Source organism: Saccopteryx leptura, chromosome 4 (assembly GCF_036850995.1).
Source record: "Saccopteryx leptura isolate mSacLep1 chromosome 4, mSacLep1_pri_phased_curated, whole genome shotgun sequence".
Classification (NCBI taxonomy): domain Eukaryota; kingdom Metazoa; phylum Chordata; class Mammalia; order Chiroptera; family Emballonuridae; genus Saccopteryx; species Saccopteryx leptura.
The window spans coordinates 106855008-106873956 of record NC_089506.1 but is presented as its reverse complement, the minus strand read 5'-3'; the positions used below and the strand labels follow the sequence as shown (position 1 = coordinate 106873956).

The following is an 18949-nucleotide window of genomic DNA, read 5'->3' as shown; positions in this document are numbered from 1 at the left end:
TGTCTTATCATATTTTAGTAAAAATAAATAAATTTCCAAATTCTTATAAGAGGGAGAGTAGCACCCAGAAAAAAAAAAAGTTCTCAGCTTCTCACCCTGAGGAGTTAAATGGGAGTAAGTCTCTGAAATATGGGATGTTTGATCAGTGAGGCAATACGAGGAAACAAAATACAATTTATATTTTAAGAAAGTAATTAAAAACTACTCAACAAAGATTTTTCTTCAATGTGTGACTCCACCCAGTTGAAACAAAAGCATTTATATTAAAAATTATAGTTAAAAATAGAGCTTGGGAAATATATACTGCTAAGAAAAATGTAGGTAAAAATGAGCTCTCAACTTCGTCCTTCTCCCCATGACCTAAGTTTCTTAATTTTACTAAAGAGTGCAATATACATTTTTACTTTTAAAAGTAACATAAAGAATTGCGCTGGTGTCTCTGTCATGTTAGAGCAGAAGGTTGCTTTCTGCAGTGATGGAGTATTAGTAACCTGTTCAAGTGGCCGGAATCAAAATGTATGAGGGAGCTATTAGTCATTTCTGCCAACATTAATTTAATTCCTCTACATATTACTATTTTTGGGAAAAAAGTATGCTAATTACTACAAATATGAAGAAGTCCCTTCATAAATAATCTCATTCATTTTGGTTTTATAGTATAAACAAAATCTCCCATTAACATTTACTTATTCAACTGCATTATATTTTGCATAAAGAATCAGCAGTCCTCAAACACAGAATTTTTGTTACATTTCAAAAGGGAATATAGAGCAAACGATAGCTAGCTTTCAGTTCACCGAACAATAAAGCAATATTATTTATCTGTACAGTTCAAAGGGAAATCTGAAAATTATCCAGTTCCTATAAATAGTAAATACCTCAAGGTGACCTTCCTAACTGGAGCAATGTGTCCTTGCTGTAGTTTTAAGCAGTTATCTCACATGTGCCAATTTTTCACTTCATTCTGTGATATATGCATTACATTTCTGATGTTTAATGCCAAAACCAACAAAAACTGAAACTTCAACTGTGATTCAAGTAAAACAATCAGCGCCTTTTAAGACGATGGCCTCTAATTCGCTATTGGCTTTCTCTTTTCAGGTAGCCAACAGCAGGGCCTTTCCAGAAAAACAAAGTCCTATATTCCTTGAACTGGTTTACAAGTTGATTCAAGAAAGCCTGGGTTTGGAAAGCATTTATTAGATAGTGCCAGGTATAGGACACTATTCAATCTATATGCTGAATTTTGAATTTCAGGGTATAATTAATGACCTTGAAAGAGTGTTGGACGACCCTTGGCAGGATGGGAGGAGACAGGTGTCTAGTAACTGAGCAAAGGCAGGATGGTCTACTGCCTCCATATTCTTTTTTTTTTTTTTTTTCCATTTTTTTTTTTTTTTTTTTTCTGAAGCTGGAAACAGGGAGAGACAGTCAGACAGACTCCCGCATGCGCCCGACGGGGATCCACCCGGCACGCCCACCAGGGGCGATGCTCTGCCCATCCTGGGCGTCGCCATGTTGCGACCAGAGCCACTCTAGCGCCTGAGGCAGAGGCCACAGAGCCATCCCCAGCGCCCGGGCCATCTCTGCTCCAATGGAGCCTTGGCTGCGAGAGGGGACGAGAGAGACAGAGAGGAAAGCGCGGCGGAGGGGTGGAGAAGCAAATGGGCGCTTCTCCTGTGTGCCCTGGCCGGGAATCGAACCCGGGTCCTCCGCACGCTAGGCCGACGCTCTACCGCTGAGCCAACCGGCCAGGGCTACTGCCTCCATATTCTTAAAATACATCCCCTCACCCTTTCCCACTCTTGATGAAATCAGAAGGTTCACAGGCATCACTTACTCCTTAAAATGTTCATGAGAAAGTCATTTTTCAAGTGGTCACATAATCTTAACAACCTACTGTCCAGCAGTGGAAGGGGACAAGGTGGGGGTGACACCAGAGTGAGGAAGGAAACAGGACCTTCTCTACTGAATGTAGTATGTCTCACAATTTTCATAGATGGGTTTTCCTTCAATTCCTCTGTGAGAGTGACGAATACATTTGTAAAACTCCCCAAATGTGAAGGAGTCGATTCCAGAATCTTTCATAACAAGCTCCCTGGGATACAGCTCGTCTGGAATACCCAGAGGCCACCGGTGGGTGCTCAAACACAGGTGGGTAAAGAGGTAGGGCAGGGGTGGGCAGCTGTGTGTGTGAGGCACGTGGCCATCACAGTAAGATGAAAAGAACCAAATGCAAGGAGCCCTCCTCTTTTGTTTAGGAATTCTAGGGACCCCTTACTAGGTGTGAGGCCAAAATGAGGGCCATTGATTTCTCCTTTTAACTTCATTGCTCTATAACAGGCAGTCACTGGGGTTTCTGGCAGAGCCAACCCACTTTTTCTCTGTTCCCTCAGACAGACAGGGAGACAGACACAGACAGATGTCCCCAGGTACCTGCAGAAGGATCTTGTTTCCGTCGTGGTCCTCCGTCTGCCAGCGGCCCTCACTGATGGGGCTGCAGGGATTGGGCAAGAGAGGCACGAGCTCCCCGATGTCCTTGACTCGGAACTCCAGCAAGGAGGAGTCGGTAGGGACAGGGTTCTGGTCGCAGGGCAGTCTCTTGAGGGAGAACTGGATGTCCACATCAAGGTTGGAGAAAATGGGGAAGATGCAGAAGTCCATCTTCCTTTGGCTGGGGCTCCGCCTGAGGATCAGCTCGTAGAACTTGAGGATGTCGGCGTAGTTGTCGTGGCGGCAGTAGATGGTGAAGCGCACGATCTCCCGGCCGTAGTGCACGGGCCGGATAGCCCAGAGCGGCGTCCCGGGGGCCAGCGTGAAGAAGTCCTGGCTGCAGGGCAGGTAGGGCAGGAACCTGCTGGGCACGCGCTCCGTGTGGTGGTGGCGCCAGGGCGGCCGCTGCAGCGTGCGGTGCAGCTGCAGGATCTGCTCGTCGCCGTACTCCTCCTGCAGGAAGAGGACCACCGCCAGCGCAGGCTGCGCCGCTTTCGGGGCCTTCCTCCGCCGCCGGCAGGCCCTCCTTTCCGAGACCCGGAACAGCGGCAGATCTGGGTGGATCCAAGCCAACACCTTGTCGATGGCCTCCTGCAGGGGCTGGGATTCCCCTGGGTCTGCGATGATGTGGATGCTCACCAGGAAAGGGTCCTGTGCCTCCTCCACAGAAAGCTCACCTGGGAGCACAAAAAGAAAACAACCCCAAATTGTGACTATTGCATTCAGGTGTCCTGTGATGACATGCAAAGTCTAGTTAGGAAGAGAAGCTAAATTCTAACTGAACTGGCTCCATGATCGTTATGATTTTATAATCCCAAGTGTCCAAGCAAAAACTGCTGTTGCAGTATCCTAGCAACCAAAAGCTGAAGAGCCATTGCTATAAATGGTTCCCCAGCCAGGCAGTGTTAAGTGTTAAAACTTTGGTGCTGTACTTTATCAGGTGAATGTACTTTCTCTGAGGCAGTAGGAAGCCAAGTATCCACTGATCTGGAAGGGAAAACAAGCCCACAGAGAAGATGCTGTAGCATTAAGGGTACACCGTTCAGTATTTCTTGAATTGCAGTGCTGTATGCCACAAATGTTCCCACACCACTGTGATCCTTTGCTTTGCTTATTGCATCGCTTTATTTTGTTCATTTAACAAACATTTATGGAATGCTTTCTTCACGCCCTGTGCTAGGTGCTGTGCTAGATGCTTACTCTGACAGTTCAAGTCCTAATTGTTGAGGCATCCTGCCAACAGCGTCCTAGTCACGGTGTGGCGGCCTGGTCATGATCACTCTGTGGCTGGAAACACAGGGAAGAACAATGCAGGGACAAGCACAGTGTCCCTGCTGTTGGAGCTGACTGGGACTATGGTTAGGGGTGGGAGACTTGAGGTGGGACTGTCACTGCCTGTGTAATGCTGCCCTTTGGGCTCTTACTCAGGCCATGCCTACCCAGAAGCCCATAAGTCCTAAATGGGTCAGTACCGCCCCTATCTCCTCTGACAGAACATTTGGAAGCTTCAAATTCTAAGTGCGAAGTTAACTTCAGTACTGTATTGGAAATCTAAGAAAATTTCAGGGTAATATTGTCTATACATAATTTTTATTTTATACTGACTTTTAGAATACGTGAAATATTCCCATGGGATGAACAATTTGTTGGCTACACTGGCATATTTATAATTCACAAATATTCGGTATATTTTTATCAAATAACCTGATAAAAAGTCTTGCTCTTTTGAAAGATGGGCTCTAGTTGCATTTATATAAGCTTTATGACTCATCCAAGGGGCAATTAAGAAATCTCTTTTTTTGCCTGACTAGGCAGTGGCGCAGTGGATAGAGCATTAGACTGGGATGCGGAGGAGCCAGGTTCAAAAACCCAAGGTTGTCAGCTTGAGCATGGGCTCATCTGGTTTGAGCAAGCCTCACCAGATTGAGCCCAAGGTCACTGGCTTGAGCAAGGGGTCACTTGCTCTGCTGTAGCCTCCTGGTCAGGGCACATATGAGAAAGCAATCAATGAATAACTAAGGTGCCACAACGAAGAATTGATACTTCTCATCTCTTTCCCTTCATGTCTGTCTGTCTCTATCTGTCCCTCTCTCTGTCTTTGTCACCAAAAATAATAATAATAAATCTTTTTTTAAAGATATCTGTAAGTCTACTGTGACTTCGGGGGCCAGAGTCAACTAGAATCTAGATCTGGCTTCACACACGTCCTTCATAATGTCCACTAGGGTTTTAGGCATAGGGTAATCATGCAGTCAATTTGAGAAGTGTGATGTGCTTTCAGGAACCATAGTCTTGATCAGTTCACAAGATGAAAGGTAATTTTTTGTTGTTGTAGGTAAACAAGACATTCCAACTTAGTTTATAGGTAAATTCTGTCAGATGCACTTGTAATAACATGGTTTCAATTTTGCTGGATCAAAACCTGTCTGAATTTTAATCCCAACTTTGACTGTTGGATATCTCACTTAGGAATGGTTAGTTCAATTTGTTCTTGCCTTCTTCCTCATTTATACACTCATTTACACATGCCTTGAGCAATTACTATGTATTAGGGAGTGGGAAGCTGTGACCACCAAGTCCTATGAAAGTGCCTTTCCACAGACTCTGTTGCAAGTGCACAAGCCGCACAAGCATAGGCAGGAGTCCTCTAAAGAACCATAAAGCCACAAATGATTTAGTTAGAAAAACACAGATATAAAAAATTAAAATTCAATCTGATATGTAGGACATACAATAGAGTAGTACTTAGGCAGGAGTTGTATTAGAGTCATCATGAAATAAAAATTATGTACAGACAATATTACCACTGAAATCTCCTTGGATTTCCAATACAGTACTGAAGGTACTGACTTGCAGCAACACAGCCAGATAGATGTTCCTTTGATTGAACATCAGGTGAAATAACAGGCTTGCTTCATGGCTGTGTTATAAAAGAATAGTCTTGTATCATTAAACACTAGACATCCTGCTGCTTCCCCTCCCTCACCCCCACACACTCCAAGGCTATGCCTTCCACGCTACAAGAGGATTCTGAGAACTCAGGCGGCTTCTGGAACCAAAGGCTGACTACGGTAACGGCAGAGCCCAGTCTTAGAACTCCTGTGATATGGAGCAGAAGGGTGGGTACAATTACCTAAACTCTACACCTTCCCCTTTGGCTGAGCATGTATTCCCAAATTTGTATGAGTTAAAGATGAGCACAATGCAATTCCAATTTACTGTCATATGACAAAGGAAGAGCAACTTTTCTCCAGAGGGTTTCTAAGGTTTTCTAGAGGAGGCAGCATGTAATGGAGCTTGAAAGGTAAACATAACACTAATAATGATCTTTATTGTGGGAGAGATTTCTGTGGGAAGCAGGAAGGCTGTTTACGAAGGCACCGAACTGTGCCAAAAAACCAAGCATATTTGGAAGGGGGTAGTGAGTAATTCTGAACCATAGCAACAGACGCAGTAGGAAAAAATGGACTGGAGCCAAGTTGTACAGGGCTTCAGCTCAATGTGGTAGTAATAAGCGACAATGGAAAGTTTTAATAAAGGGATGTCAGAATTAAGTCAGGGGGAGGTTAACAACAGGCAAAGCTGAGAACACAGAAGACAGGCGAAGAGTCTAGACAAGCGATAACAAAGACTTGGCAGTGTGGAAGATTGCACAACTGGCCCTCGTTCTTTATCCTGCCCTGTCTCCTTGCTCTCTGCCACGTGACTTTGTAGTTTCGCTCACTCAGTGGGTGAAGTCTGATTCCTCACTTTTTGACTTTGCATTAGACCATATGCCTAGCTTGGCCAACAGAAAGGGACAAGAGTTGACATGTGTTTTGGCATGCTTTCCTATGCTTCTGACATTTACATGAGAAGAACATGTTCAAGCCAGCACACTGGTGCCAGAAAGGAGGATGAGAGCTACGTAGAGCAGAGGCACCCGAGCTGAGCTCACCTCCCTCAGCCAACCTCAGACACCCACAGACACATGGTGTGAAGTGCCAGCTAAGTCGGTCTATATCAGCTGACCCCAAACACATGGGAAATAATAAATGGCTGCTGTTTGAAGCCCTGGTTTGGGAGTGATTTTTTTTTTTAACAGAGACAGATAGACAGGGACAGACAGACAGGAACAGAGAGAGATGAGAAGCATCAATCATTAGTTTTTTGCTGCGACACCTTAGTTGTCCATTGATTGCTTTCTCATATGTTCCTTGACTGTGGGGCTATAGCACACCAAGTAACCCCTTGCTTGAACCAGCGACCTTAGGTTCAAGCTGGTGAGCTTTTTGCTCAAACCAGATGAGCCCTCGCTCAAGCTGGTGACCTCAGGGTCTCGAACCTAGGTCCTCCGCATCCCAGTCTGACGCTCCATCCACTGCGCCACTGCCCGGTCAGGCTTGGGAGTGATTGTTACAGAGAAGTGTTAAAGAGACAGGCAGAGTCACTGGGTATATGGAAGAGGCATGGATTCAGAAGCTACTTAGGGCCTTGGTCGGTAGCTCAGTGGATAGAGTGTCAGCCCAGTGTATAGACGTCCTGGGTTCAATTCCCAGTTAGGGCACACAGGAGAAGTGACCATCTGCTTCTCTCCCCTCCTCTCTCTCTTCCCCTCTGCAGCCAGTGGTCGATTGGTTCGAGCGTGGTCACAGGAGCTGAGGATGGCTAGGCTGGTCCGAGCGCGTCAGCCTCAAGTACTAAAAATAAGTTGCTACTCAAGAATCAGCCCCAGATGGGGTTGCCAGGTGGATCCTGGTTGGGGTGCATGCTGGAATCTGCCTCACTATCTATCCTCCTCTCACACACAAAAAAACCAAAACTTAAATAATAAAGTAGCTATTTAGGAGGCACATGGGACAGCCACATGTCCCAAAGGTGGAGAGCAGAAAAAGCGGGAGAGGAGTACACCTTGATATTTCCAGCTTCAGCAGCGGGTCTGATGTTGATGCTTCACTGAGTTAAGAAATATTGGAAGATGGGCAGGTTTGTGGGGAAGGATAAGAAGTTCCACTTTGATCACATTGGCTTGAGATGTCTGAATAAGTTCCAGGAGAAACATCCTGTTGGCAACGGGACCTGCATGTTGCTGAGGTGATGGGCTAAATTTAAAGACGGGCCAGTCACCTTTGGACCATATTCTAGCTTGTATGCAGTTATCTCATAAATGTACTCTCCTCTAGCCATTTGAGTTAGGGAAAATTCATCCTGATAGCTTAAAAAACAATCTGAAGTTATGGATTATTCTGCTCTTTGCTTGCTTTTTCTGCTCCCCTTCTGTTTCATTGAACATTATTAGCACTGCTACTAGCGGAGGTGCAGAAGAAATAAAAGTCATGAAATGCAAACCACTGAGCACTTTCATCAGTCAGGAACTCCAGTAGAGACAGAAGATACTGTAATCATCTAAAACGCATATTTTGCTTTTCTCTGGTGCCCTGATCTCCCAACAGTGGAGACGGTGACTTTCCAAAACATTAATGGATGCTGAAGATAGATGGAAAGGGGCAGAAAGGCCTTGAAAAACCTGGGGATGAAATTTACTTGAGACAATTACAAATGATTTCTGGGAGAGGAAAGAAGGGCACATGTTGCAGAAAGCGTGTTTGGGAAAAGAAGCTGTCAGAGCAGTCAGGTAGTCCTGTTAAAATCCTGCCTCTCACTCAGGGTGTGCATGTGGCCAGGTACCCCAGTAACACTGATAGCTAACGCCTCTGTGACATTCACCACAGCCAATAGTGTCACCACAGGTACATGGCACTTTCTCAGTGTTCTACATGTATGAACTCATTTAATCCCCACAACATCCCTAGAACTGGGGGTTGCTTTTATTGTCCCCATTATAGAGAGCAGGAAATCGAGGCACAAAGAGGTGAAATAACCTGCCTGGTCGGCCAGCACCTGACTGTGTGCGCACAGTCACCCCACGCTCTTCAGGGAAGTGCGCTCACACACTCTGCTATATTCCTGTCACAGTAGAACCAGGGGTTGTCACTCTCCAGCCATTTCTGGCCACACTGCTGCTACCTCGTCTCCCTCTGCTGCTCTCCTGCCTCCTTCAAACTACATCTTGGACACCCATTTACATCTCTTTCTTCTGGCCCTGGGTTTGTGAGGAAGAGTATTTCTGAAACCACCTCCCAGATGGCACATGCCCAGGCCTTTACATCTGAGCACTGCCCCGGAGGGAAACTGACACAGACCAGCACTGCAGCTGGTTGCAACAGTGACAGGAAAGCAGGAGGGCGACCCAGAGCAAGCCTGCGGACGGTGTGAGCGGCCTGGGTGTGAAGAGAGCTGGGGTCACATAGCCTAAGTCTCCAAGAAGAGTTGTCAGGGTGCCCCTTGTCGGGCGCCTCTACCGGCTGCAGAGGTTGCCCAGGGAGCGGAACAAAGGCCGCACCGAGCCTGCATGGATGAGTGAATGTTCACAGCTTTGCTAAAGGGCAAGATGCCCAGTCCCCAGGCGGGGGAGGGGCTGAAGGCACCGGCCCAGGCCCCAGTTCGCCTGGCAGCCAGAACTCCCTCCCTCTGCACTGTGAGCATCAGGGAGCTGTCCGTGGCTAAAATCCTGCCCCGAGAAGAGGAAGGAGAATGCGTGGTGGCATTAGTATGCCCTAGCCATCGCCAGCATGTGCCCACGGCATGTGAGCCTAAAATAAACAGGCTCAAAGAGCCACAGAATGCAGTGCCAAACTGTCTTCAGGTGCTAGGGTTATGCATGCCCCAGCAAAAACCTGCCTCCATGGAGCTACATGGGAAAACAAGAATTTGAGGACAAGGAGAGAAAATGTGAATATAGTCATGAAAAGCCTGTCTGCCTCCCGGGAGAAGCAGAGGCGCCCTGATTGTGAGCTAGTCTCTGCCTCTATCCAATCTACCACACATTTTCTGAAAGGCTCGCAGGGAGCAGCTGTTCAGCGAGGGCAAGACCCGGACCCAGACCAGAAATGAACCGGGCGACGGGCAGACCTCCTCAGGGCTGCGTGGAGGGTGGGAGCTGGCCACACAATATTTAAGAGCTTTCAGTTTAGTTTTTGCTTCCCAAACGGACAAGGAAGACTCTTTCCTATGTGATTATATCTAATTAGATTTTCCTTTCATGATGTAAAACAAAAGCAATTTTAAGTACTGCACAAGTTCAGGCCTTCTATGACGCAGAAAGCACACTATCAACCTGAGTATTTGTTCAATTTTTTTCCCCAATGGTTTACCTGTCCTATATAGTCCTTTTTTAATCTCTAAAATTTAACAACCATGTCTTAGGCTCTTATTATTTGCCAGACACTGTCCTAAAGCTTTATGTATTTTATCTCATTTAATCTTTAAAACAGCACCATGATAAAAGTGTTCTCCCCGTTTTTCAGGTGAAATGTAACTGAGTTTCCAAAGGCCATTTGGGGGTCTCTTCTTCCACCAATGTACTTTCTCACCTCTCAAGTCCCCCTTCTTATGTTCATCCAGTGATTTCCTGACATGAACCGCAGGCTGCTTGGCTGGGCTCAGACACTGTGGCTTAGCTCCCTCAGGCAACGTGGACGGGAGGTTCTGCCGTGACTAACTGACCATGAGGCTCGGCAGTTCCTGGCAATCCCGGACCTGGGGATGTCCTGAGCTTGAGTCTGGAGGAGGAGACTAAGGTCCTGCCTGTTGCTGTCCTGATGCTGGACTTCCACCAAGCCATCTAAACCTTGGCTACCCCAAGGACTGCCAAGCAGGAGGAGACAAGGTCCCTTCCAGAGCAAGATGTTCCCACATGAGAAACAAAACAAAACACGAAATGGGAGATGTAGTGAATGAACGTCAGAGATAATAACCAGAGCTTCCCGTTCCCACAATTTTCTTATTATCTGTGGCCTTCCACCTGCAGAGTCTGGGCTGCTTATTGCTTCAGGGAGGGTGGGGGCAGATAGATCCATCAGTCAAGTTTCTGAATGTGTGTATCTTTCAAATCATAGTGGAGGAAACAGTCTTGAAGACTCTCTCTTGCAGGGTCTGGGTTTGGGAGACAGAAAAGGTTTTCTGAGCCAAGAAAGGACAACAACCGGGAGCAGAGGGTGCACTCCATGCATCGGAGTTCAGGAGCTGTGCGATGCTGCAAGGGTGGCTCCTCCAACCCGGGGGAGACCAGAGGGACCTACTGAAGTCTGGATGCCAGAGAGAGGTCCATGCACCGGGCTTCTGTGCTGAACCCTGCAGTGGTGATGGTGAAGTCTCAGAGCAGAGCAGCCCCGGGTCTTCATGTGCCGGGGTGAGGATAGCTGCTCAAGACTCAGATTCACCTCATTTACAAAGAAATGCGGCAGTTCTACCTTTATTCTGTGAAAGTTCATACTTACTATGTATAATAGTTCTCATAGTTTTCAATGGATAGCAGAAAGTGTTATCATCCGACTGATGGCGACCCCTTAAGCCCACCATCTCAAAGAAAGACTTCCAATTTCTGAGTCCAGGTTACCTGTGATCCCCACACATTTTAGCCAGACTGTGCTCAAGCCTGACATGTTAAATTATGGAATCACAGAGGAAGCCCAATTCTCCCTACAGTAGACAAAGGAGAGACTTCTCACAACTATTCCTATTACGAAGAAGGAAAAGTCAGTCTTCTCAAGCACAGGTTGAACAGCTTACTACCTTTCTGTACCAATAACAACATCAGAAGAGGTCAGGATGAGATAAAAATAAAAGGGGGAGTGAGAGTAGATGGAATATGACTTCCCTCCTAGAAGTAGCATGTTGTACAAAATAGATGTTTAATAAATATGGAGGAAGAAGAGGAGGTTTACAGAGAAGGGAGGAAGGAAGACTGATGGGCTTCTCTTTGCCTTCCCAGGCTGTTCTGAATACTGCGAGCTTTAGTGGATATGTCTGGCTGTTTATGCAACGTTCCTCAAACACAGCACGAGACCCCTTGGTGGCTAACGGCAATACTGATGTTGAAGAGAGACAGACGTTGTCTGTTGGAGTGGGGAATAGAGCACTGGCGGCTTTGCTGTAGCTGATGCTGCCCCCTGAGGTCAGAGCCGAGTGTAATCGATACCAGCCTCCTGATTACAGCCACAGAGAAGACTTCTGCTCTCGAGCCTCGAAAACCGGAGATTCTCCCTGTTCGTAATCTAGTCTTTAGAGCACTTTTGCCTACTCTTATTCTGTGTGTGTGTATCCATACATCTCCTTTTTTGTTCATAAAAATCACAATTGTTCGGAGACCCTGGCTCTCACCTATGCCAGCAGGAGAATGAAACGATGTCTTTGGAGAATGACCTGGCAACAAGGACCAGAAGCTTTAAAAAGTAAATATGCTACTTATCTCATATTTATCTCAACAATTCCAAGTGCAGGAATTTATCCGAAGGAAATGATGAAGGATATGTACAAAGATTCAGCACAAAAATATTCCTGGCAATGCTGTTTATAATAGTGAGAAAGTGAATATAACCCACAGGACCAACGATAGGGCACTGGTGAATAAAGTCCGCTACAGAAACACAATGGGACACTGAGATATTCAAACCACTGCGGCAGTAAGTTTACTGATACACAAAGATGTTCACAACATACTTGGTGAGAAAAATCAAACTTTAAAACTTTATCATGCCATACTTTGGTAATAATATATATCTATTGGAATATAGATGCTCAGAAAAAAAAACTCCCTATAAAGGCAGACATCAAGTGACAATTACTGGTTCTTTCTGGATGGTAGGGTTCTGAGTTTTCCTTTTTGCTAATCTGTATTTTGTGATTTTTCTACAGGGACTATGTATTGTTTGGATAATAATTATTTAAAATTGAGGAAAGCACCAGCCACGTCAGAAGAATGTGCAGTGGCAGCTTCTCACTTTTGTTCCTGGTTTTGGGGGGTCCTGACAGCCCTGGTTGACTGCATCACTTCCGCTTCTCAGGTGAATGTGGTGTGAGCAGCCTGCCTTCATTCCTTGTTCATATCCTGGATGAAAATCGACACCCTCTATGTAGCTGAAGTCACACAATTAAAACATCTTTGGCCTGACCAGGTGGTGGTGCAGTGGATAGAGCATCGGACTGGGACACGGAGGACCCAGGTTTAAAAACTCAAGGTTACCAGCTTGAGTATAGGCTCACCAGCTTGAGCACAGGGTCGCTCTGGCTTGAGCCCAAGGTCGCTGGCTTGAGCAAGGGGTCACTCACTCTGCTGTAGCCCCCTCGGTCAAGGCACATATGAGAAAGCCATCAAGGAGTAACTAAGGAGCTACAACGAAGAATTGATCCTTCTCATCTCCCTTCCTGTCAGTCTGTACCTCTCTCTGACTCTCTCTCTCTGTCTCTGTCAAAAAAAGCCAAAACAACAACAAAAAACAAATAAAAAAAACAACAACAAAAGAACCTTATCTTTGAAGCTAGAAGGCTACACTTATTTTTTTGAAAACAGATGCCAGAGTAGCAAAGCCTCAAAGGGGTTGTCTGTGGTATGCTGTCCTCAGCTTTTGCCTTCCTGATAAGTTATTTTGGTTGTTGCTTTTCTCTTATCAACCATGAACTAGTCATATTGTCTTGTTTTCCAGGTTCCCATTCAGAGTATTCTGAACAGACAGACCTAAACCACTAAGGAATAGTCTACGTGCACTCACATGGTTTTCAGTAGCTTTATTCGTCTCAGAGGTTTCGATTGCTACTTCCATGATCTTACAGCTAAGGCTGACACTGCTTCTCTGCAAAGCCCTCAACAAACAAACAAACACACCTCTCACTTGCCTGATAAACAACAAATTCTATGTTTTAAAATAAACCTCTCTCGGAGGACAAACACAATTTTTTTCTTTTAAATTATCAGTAAAATAACTTAAACATTTATCAAATAAAAAAGTCTCTCTTCTAGATGTTATCCAAATCCTATAACTTACAAATTATACCATTAAAGATTAGACTCTAAAAATAAGAGGGATGATTTAAGAGCAACATTACTCTTCAAAACTGGAGCACAAGCACTCACCTGCCCTCGGAGGTCCTGGGCAGGGCCAGGATCCTGCCTTTCTAACAAGCTGCAGGGTGATGCCCATGCAATGCTCCCTAGACCGTACTCTGAGTAGCAAGTTCTCCAGTTTGGTGACTTAATGTGCTCTGCCTGGCTGAGAGTGCCTTCTCTGGGCAGGCAACAAAATGCAGAGTGAGCAGATACCCCAACTTGTACCAGGTAGCATTCTGTGGTTCTCAGACTGTGACTCACCCTTCCCCCCAAGTGGTTGCAAGACCCAGACCTACCTAAAATGACACACCCAGGACTTTTTCCTAGTGTCACCTATGAGCTACATGCTAAATGGCTCCAAAACTAATAGGAAGGTCCGGGAACATAAGTCTCAAACCTGAAGCCATACTTGCCACAGAAAGCTTCAATGCTTAGTGCCATGGGAAGAGAAACTAGAAGCAGGATCCTCTCTACATAGTCAGGGCAAGCTAAAGTGAGGCCAGAAGAAGGGAAGAAGCCTCAAGGCTTCTTTCTCTCACAGCTACAAGAGCAGCAACTCTAGGTATACCAGATGCCCCATGCCAGAGGGTGGGAAAGACACTTCCGAGTACAACCTTCAATTTTACAGTCACTTTGGAAGACAGACCCACAAAAGAGGACAGATTGGACAAGGAAATCAAATTTATCTGTCTACATGCACAACATCTTAGTGGTTTGTGATTGGTCTTTGCAGCTATGGCCACATGTCAAGAAGGTCCGTGTTAGTGACATCATCATCCAACACAGGCCACTCATAAAGAGCCTGTCTGGGGTCATTCCAGTTGTGCCACAGCTCACCCTGAATCTCCTTTGAGAACAGTTCTGTGTGTGAACATTACTTTGTGCCACAATACAGTCTTAAACATAATAAAAATGGAAATAATTCTTATTTGGGGTTCATTTCCTGGAAGTTGCATACTCAAGTGCTCCTGGCTCAAGCGGTGGGATGAAAATTCGAAATCTTAATTTTCCTTCACTTGGAAATAAGTATACCATTTCCTTGATGCTTTGAATTGCTTTATGCTCACTGTTGGGTTTACAACAGTGTATCAAACAATATTTTAGTATTACTAATAAGCCTTTTGAAAACCAAGGCCATAAAAAAGTAAGTGAAAGTAGTGATGTACCTGCACTGAGATACTTGAGTATTTGCCTCATCTGTCCCTAAAGATCATATTCCTATCCATAACTGATTTGTCTAGAAGGTTATATTCTAATTTGCCACCTACATGCTGATCACAAAATTAAGCATGCTCAATGGCTAAAATTGCTTCTCTCGCTCTGGCTACTGGAGATAGAAAATTTACCTTCCTGTTTATTTTTAGCTTTCTTTTTCTTGCTTCTTGCTCTGTCCTTCCAGTGACTTGGGTGGCTTCCTCGTTTCCTGCCTGCAGTCTCCCTGAGGGCCCCGAGCTTCCACAGCCATAAGTCCAGTGGGTTCTGTGCCCTCCACTTCCTTGGGGCCTGTGACCTGCCCTTGAGGGCACCCAGAGCCGGCCCAGCTAGTGGACACACATTCTCGTGTGGAGGGCAAATGTACAAAACTGCAAAGCATTCCTGCTGTCACGGCAGTTCATAAGGGTCAGGTACAGTTGATGACTACACCTGAGTTTTGAGAAGGAAAAGTATAGGGCACAACTTAGGAGGACAAATAGGGGAATAGTCTCAACTAGAGAGAACTAGTTCAGTCTTTGACCACTTTCTACTGACATTATCCTGGGGCAGGGCAGGAGATCCTCAGGAAATGTTACACTTCCCTAAAAATACCATTTTAAAGCTCCCAACATCCTCTAAGAGTAATTCTTGAAGTATGATCATAATCTTTAATGGAATGCAAATAGCCAATCATACTTGATGGAAGTTTCATTAGCATGATGTGGCATGGCTGACCCCCCATCCCCCAACATAATTATTGTTTTTCTTTTATCCTATATATAAAACTTCCCCTTTTTAATCTAAGAATGCAAATTGTACATAGTGGCTTGATGATCTTCTTACCATGATTCTGGACAAACAACCTAAAACTCTGAGTTTAAATTAAATGTCTTTCTTGGGAAGTATGATTTATTGAGATCTCCCAAGAGTTAACAGTGTGTTTAGCTTTGCAGAAAGCATAAAGGAGAAGCCTGTCTGCCCCATGAATCTGAAAAGGCAAATGGACCAGTTACAGCTAGAAAGAATTCACCCACACAAAACAAAATCATCCATTAAAGCAGGGGTCCCCAAACTACGGCCCGCGGGCTGCATGCGGTCCCCTGAGGCCATTTATCTGGCCCCCGCCGCACTTCCAGAAGGGGCACCTCTTTCATTGGTGGTCAGTGAGAGGAGCATAGTTCCCATTGAAATACTGGTCAGTTTGTTGATTTAAATTTACTTGTTCTTTATTTTAAATATTGTATTTGTTCCCGTTTTGTTTTTTTACTTTAAAATAAGATATGTGCAGTGTGCATAGGGATTTGTTCATAGTTTTTTTTATAGTCTGGCCCTTTAACGGTTTGAGGGACAGTGAACTGGACCCCTGTGTAAAAAGTTTGGGGACCCCTGCATTAAAGAAACCCCCTTGGCCACTTCCTCTACTCCCCAGTTGAAAGTGAAATCTGGAATATTCAGTGGACATGCAATTCCATGACCCATAAGGTTGAGAAAAAACAGAATGCCCAGCTATCCATGTGTCGTCCCCAGCCTTGTACCTTATCTATTCTCCCCAGGGGAGGGGGATTGAAAAGCAGTGACTGCCACTTCACCACAGTGTCTCTATTGCCACTGACTTACAGGCAGCTCACAGTTATAGAAGCTCAGGTTGAGTCTGAACAGCCTTTGTGTCAAGATGACTGATATGGGCCACTGGAGAGAGTGTGCATCCTCCAGACTCTATTCAGGGACAAAGGGAAAAAGTAGAGACTCCTTAATTCTTGATGCCTTCCCTCCACTCCTTTCTTTACTTCCTTCTCTCCTCTCATTAGAGGAGTTTCTAAGACATTTATATCTTAGTGTCCCAGAGCTTCTGAAAAGGTCCTTAGAGCCATCCAGCCTCATTCCACAGAGGAGAAAACAGATGCCCAGAGAAGGTGATTGACTTGTCCAAGAGAGCAGTGCTCACTCAGGGCGGGACCAGGACTGAAACACACCTCAATCCCACACCACCGCTCTTGTCCTTTGTCTTGGTGACGACCTCTCTCCTTTTCCCATCGGGGCAGGGAGCGTGAGGAGGCAGCCCCCGCATTCTGAGGAAAAAGATGACTAAAGAGAGCAATTACTGCTCTTGCAGGAAGCTTTTCTGACAATTTAGTGAGGATGAGAACCAAGTGTGGACAGAGACTCTACCCCTAGCTCTCCCCAAGAAAGCATTTATGTATTTGTGAACTCAGGAACAAATGGGTAAAGGAACTCTACGTGACTGATGAATAAGAAGCACTCATAGAAAAATCCATTTTTTAACAGTGAATGGTTAGAATTAATGCTGAAATCCCAATCAGGAATCAGAAATCATTCAGAAATGAGCCACTGAGTGGAGAGGGGCTGACCGACCAGTGGAATGACAACGAGGTGCAGGAGCTACTCCCAGGACCTGTAGGTAGGAACTGGGATGGCCAGCTCTCTGGGCTCTGTGAGTCCACCAAGGGCACAGGCACCAAGTCAGCTATGAAGGGAGAGTGACCCTGGAATTCAGTCATTCAGTATATTAACCTTCTTTCTACTCAGTCCTCCAAGTGTGATTATATACTTTGTGGAGAAATGCTATGTTTTAAATCTGCATGGACAATATTTTTATTATTCTAGTGCTATTGAACTTATGTTTTAAAGAACAGATTTAAGACTCTAGACTTAATAAAAAATTTCTTTTCAAAAAGGGTCCACTCTGTTATCTTCCACTGACTGCTTAAGGGGCCTTCTCCTGAGTATGGGTATGGCCAGGATTTGGCTAGGAGGAAATGCAGGCCAGGCAACATACTGGGCAAAGACAGCCAGGGACCCACCTGTATCCACTCACCTCTACTTCCTGCCCAGAAAAAGGATGTGATGGCTATGCTAGAGGCAGCCATTTTGTGACTCTGAGGCAACCCTGAGGATGGAAGCCAAAAGTCAAGGACAGTGTAGCAAAATGATTGAAGGAGTTTCTATACCACACATGCACTACCTCTTGAACTTTTTTTAATGTTGAAATAAAACAGACTCCTACTTGTTAATGTTTTTCATTTTTACCCTTATTACAGTGGTCCTTCGTCTATTGTGGGGGTTAGGTTTCAGAACCCTCCCCCCATGATAGGGAAAAATCTGCAAGTTAGCGACCTTATATTTATTTTATTATTTATATATATTTTAAGGATTTATATACCCTCCCCACACTCTTATAAACCTTTCTAACACTGTTATTAACCTTTCCCACACTCTCATAAACACTTCCTATGTTCTTAAACACTTTCTACACACTTAAACCTACATAATTTTAACAATATATAATTCCATATGGGTACTCACCAGTGAATATACTACAACTTGAATGATGAAGATGATTTCAATATTTTAGGCTAGAAAATGCTTATTTTACTTCAAAAATAATCAAAATAATAAATATATAAAAATATCTATATACCGCAAAATCCCATGAAATAGCAAAGAATCCATGATACAAAATTATATATATACAATTTAAAAATCTGCAATAGTGAGACTGCAAAAAGTGAACTGCAATATGGTGAGGAACAACTGTATTTGTAGCCAAATACATTTCCTAACTGAAATATGAAACACATATAAATACACATCCTCATGTGCCAAGAGGCCCCAACACTGAAGACTAGAACAGAAATCACCAAATATTTAAAGAGAAAAGAAAGCAATAAAAGGCTATTGATCCTAGTTGCACTAGGAGAAATTCCAATCCAGAGATTGCAATTAAAATGATGGAGAAGAAATCCCAAACCTAATTAACTGTTTTCCTGACAAGAGAGGTGCTTTGCTGTGTCCCAGAGGACTGATCTGAGAGCTGCAGATTGACCAAAGGCTTTGGGCAAGTGTTTTATACAAAAATCATTCTTTATAAAGCACATTTAGACTCTAGGAAGAACCGAGTGGAATGAATATGGCGGCACAGAGAGAGAATTCAAGAGAACATTCTCTGATTTTAGGAATGCAAGAGCTTCAGGAAGTAAGTGCAAATCACTGGAGCATTATTCTCATTATTACTAATGGTTCTTAATAACTAAGGGGCAATATTGAGTCTCCAGGTAGCTGAAATAATCAGGAATTTCACCTGTAGTTATACTAATAACTAAATATAATTTGACACTAAATTACAATTTCAGATATGCAGCTTTCTGTACAGTCTCTTATTGCAAAGGAAAGCTAAGCCAGAACATCAATAAACAGAATAACCCAATTAAGTGTCTTTCCAATTGGGAAATCTTTAGAATGGAGAGTTTAACAGGATAGTGGGATAGTAAATACTGAATGGTTTTGTCTTGATGCAGAAAATCAGGGCTTTATCATAAG

The 18949-nt window shown here is 44.5% G+C and overlaps 1 protein-coding gene across 2 annotated transcripts in view; it reads right to left on the bottom strand.

Annotated features, from left to right (window-relative positions):
* The window catches only part of FAM124A (family with sequence similarity 124 member A), a 73597-nt gene that overhangs the window by 35457 nt on the left and 19191 nt on the right, over positions 1 to 18949 (bottom strand). Inside the window, exons 3-4 of one of the 2 annotated variants that reach the window (XM_066380931.1) lie at positions 17448 to 17519; positions 2437 to 3170 (exon numbers count right to left, since the gene is read on the bottom strand). In XM_066380931.1, coding sequence (XP_066237028.1) covers positions 2437 to 3170; positions 17448 to 17519 — 806 coding nt within the window. The remainder of the gene's footprint in view (positions 1 to 2436; positions 3171 to 17447; positions 17520 to 18949) is intronic. The other variant, XM_066380933.1, reaches the window with a different exon arrangement.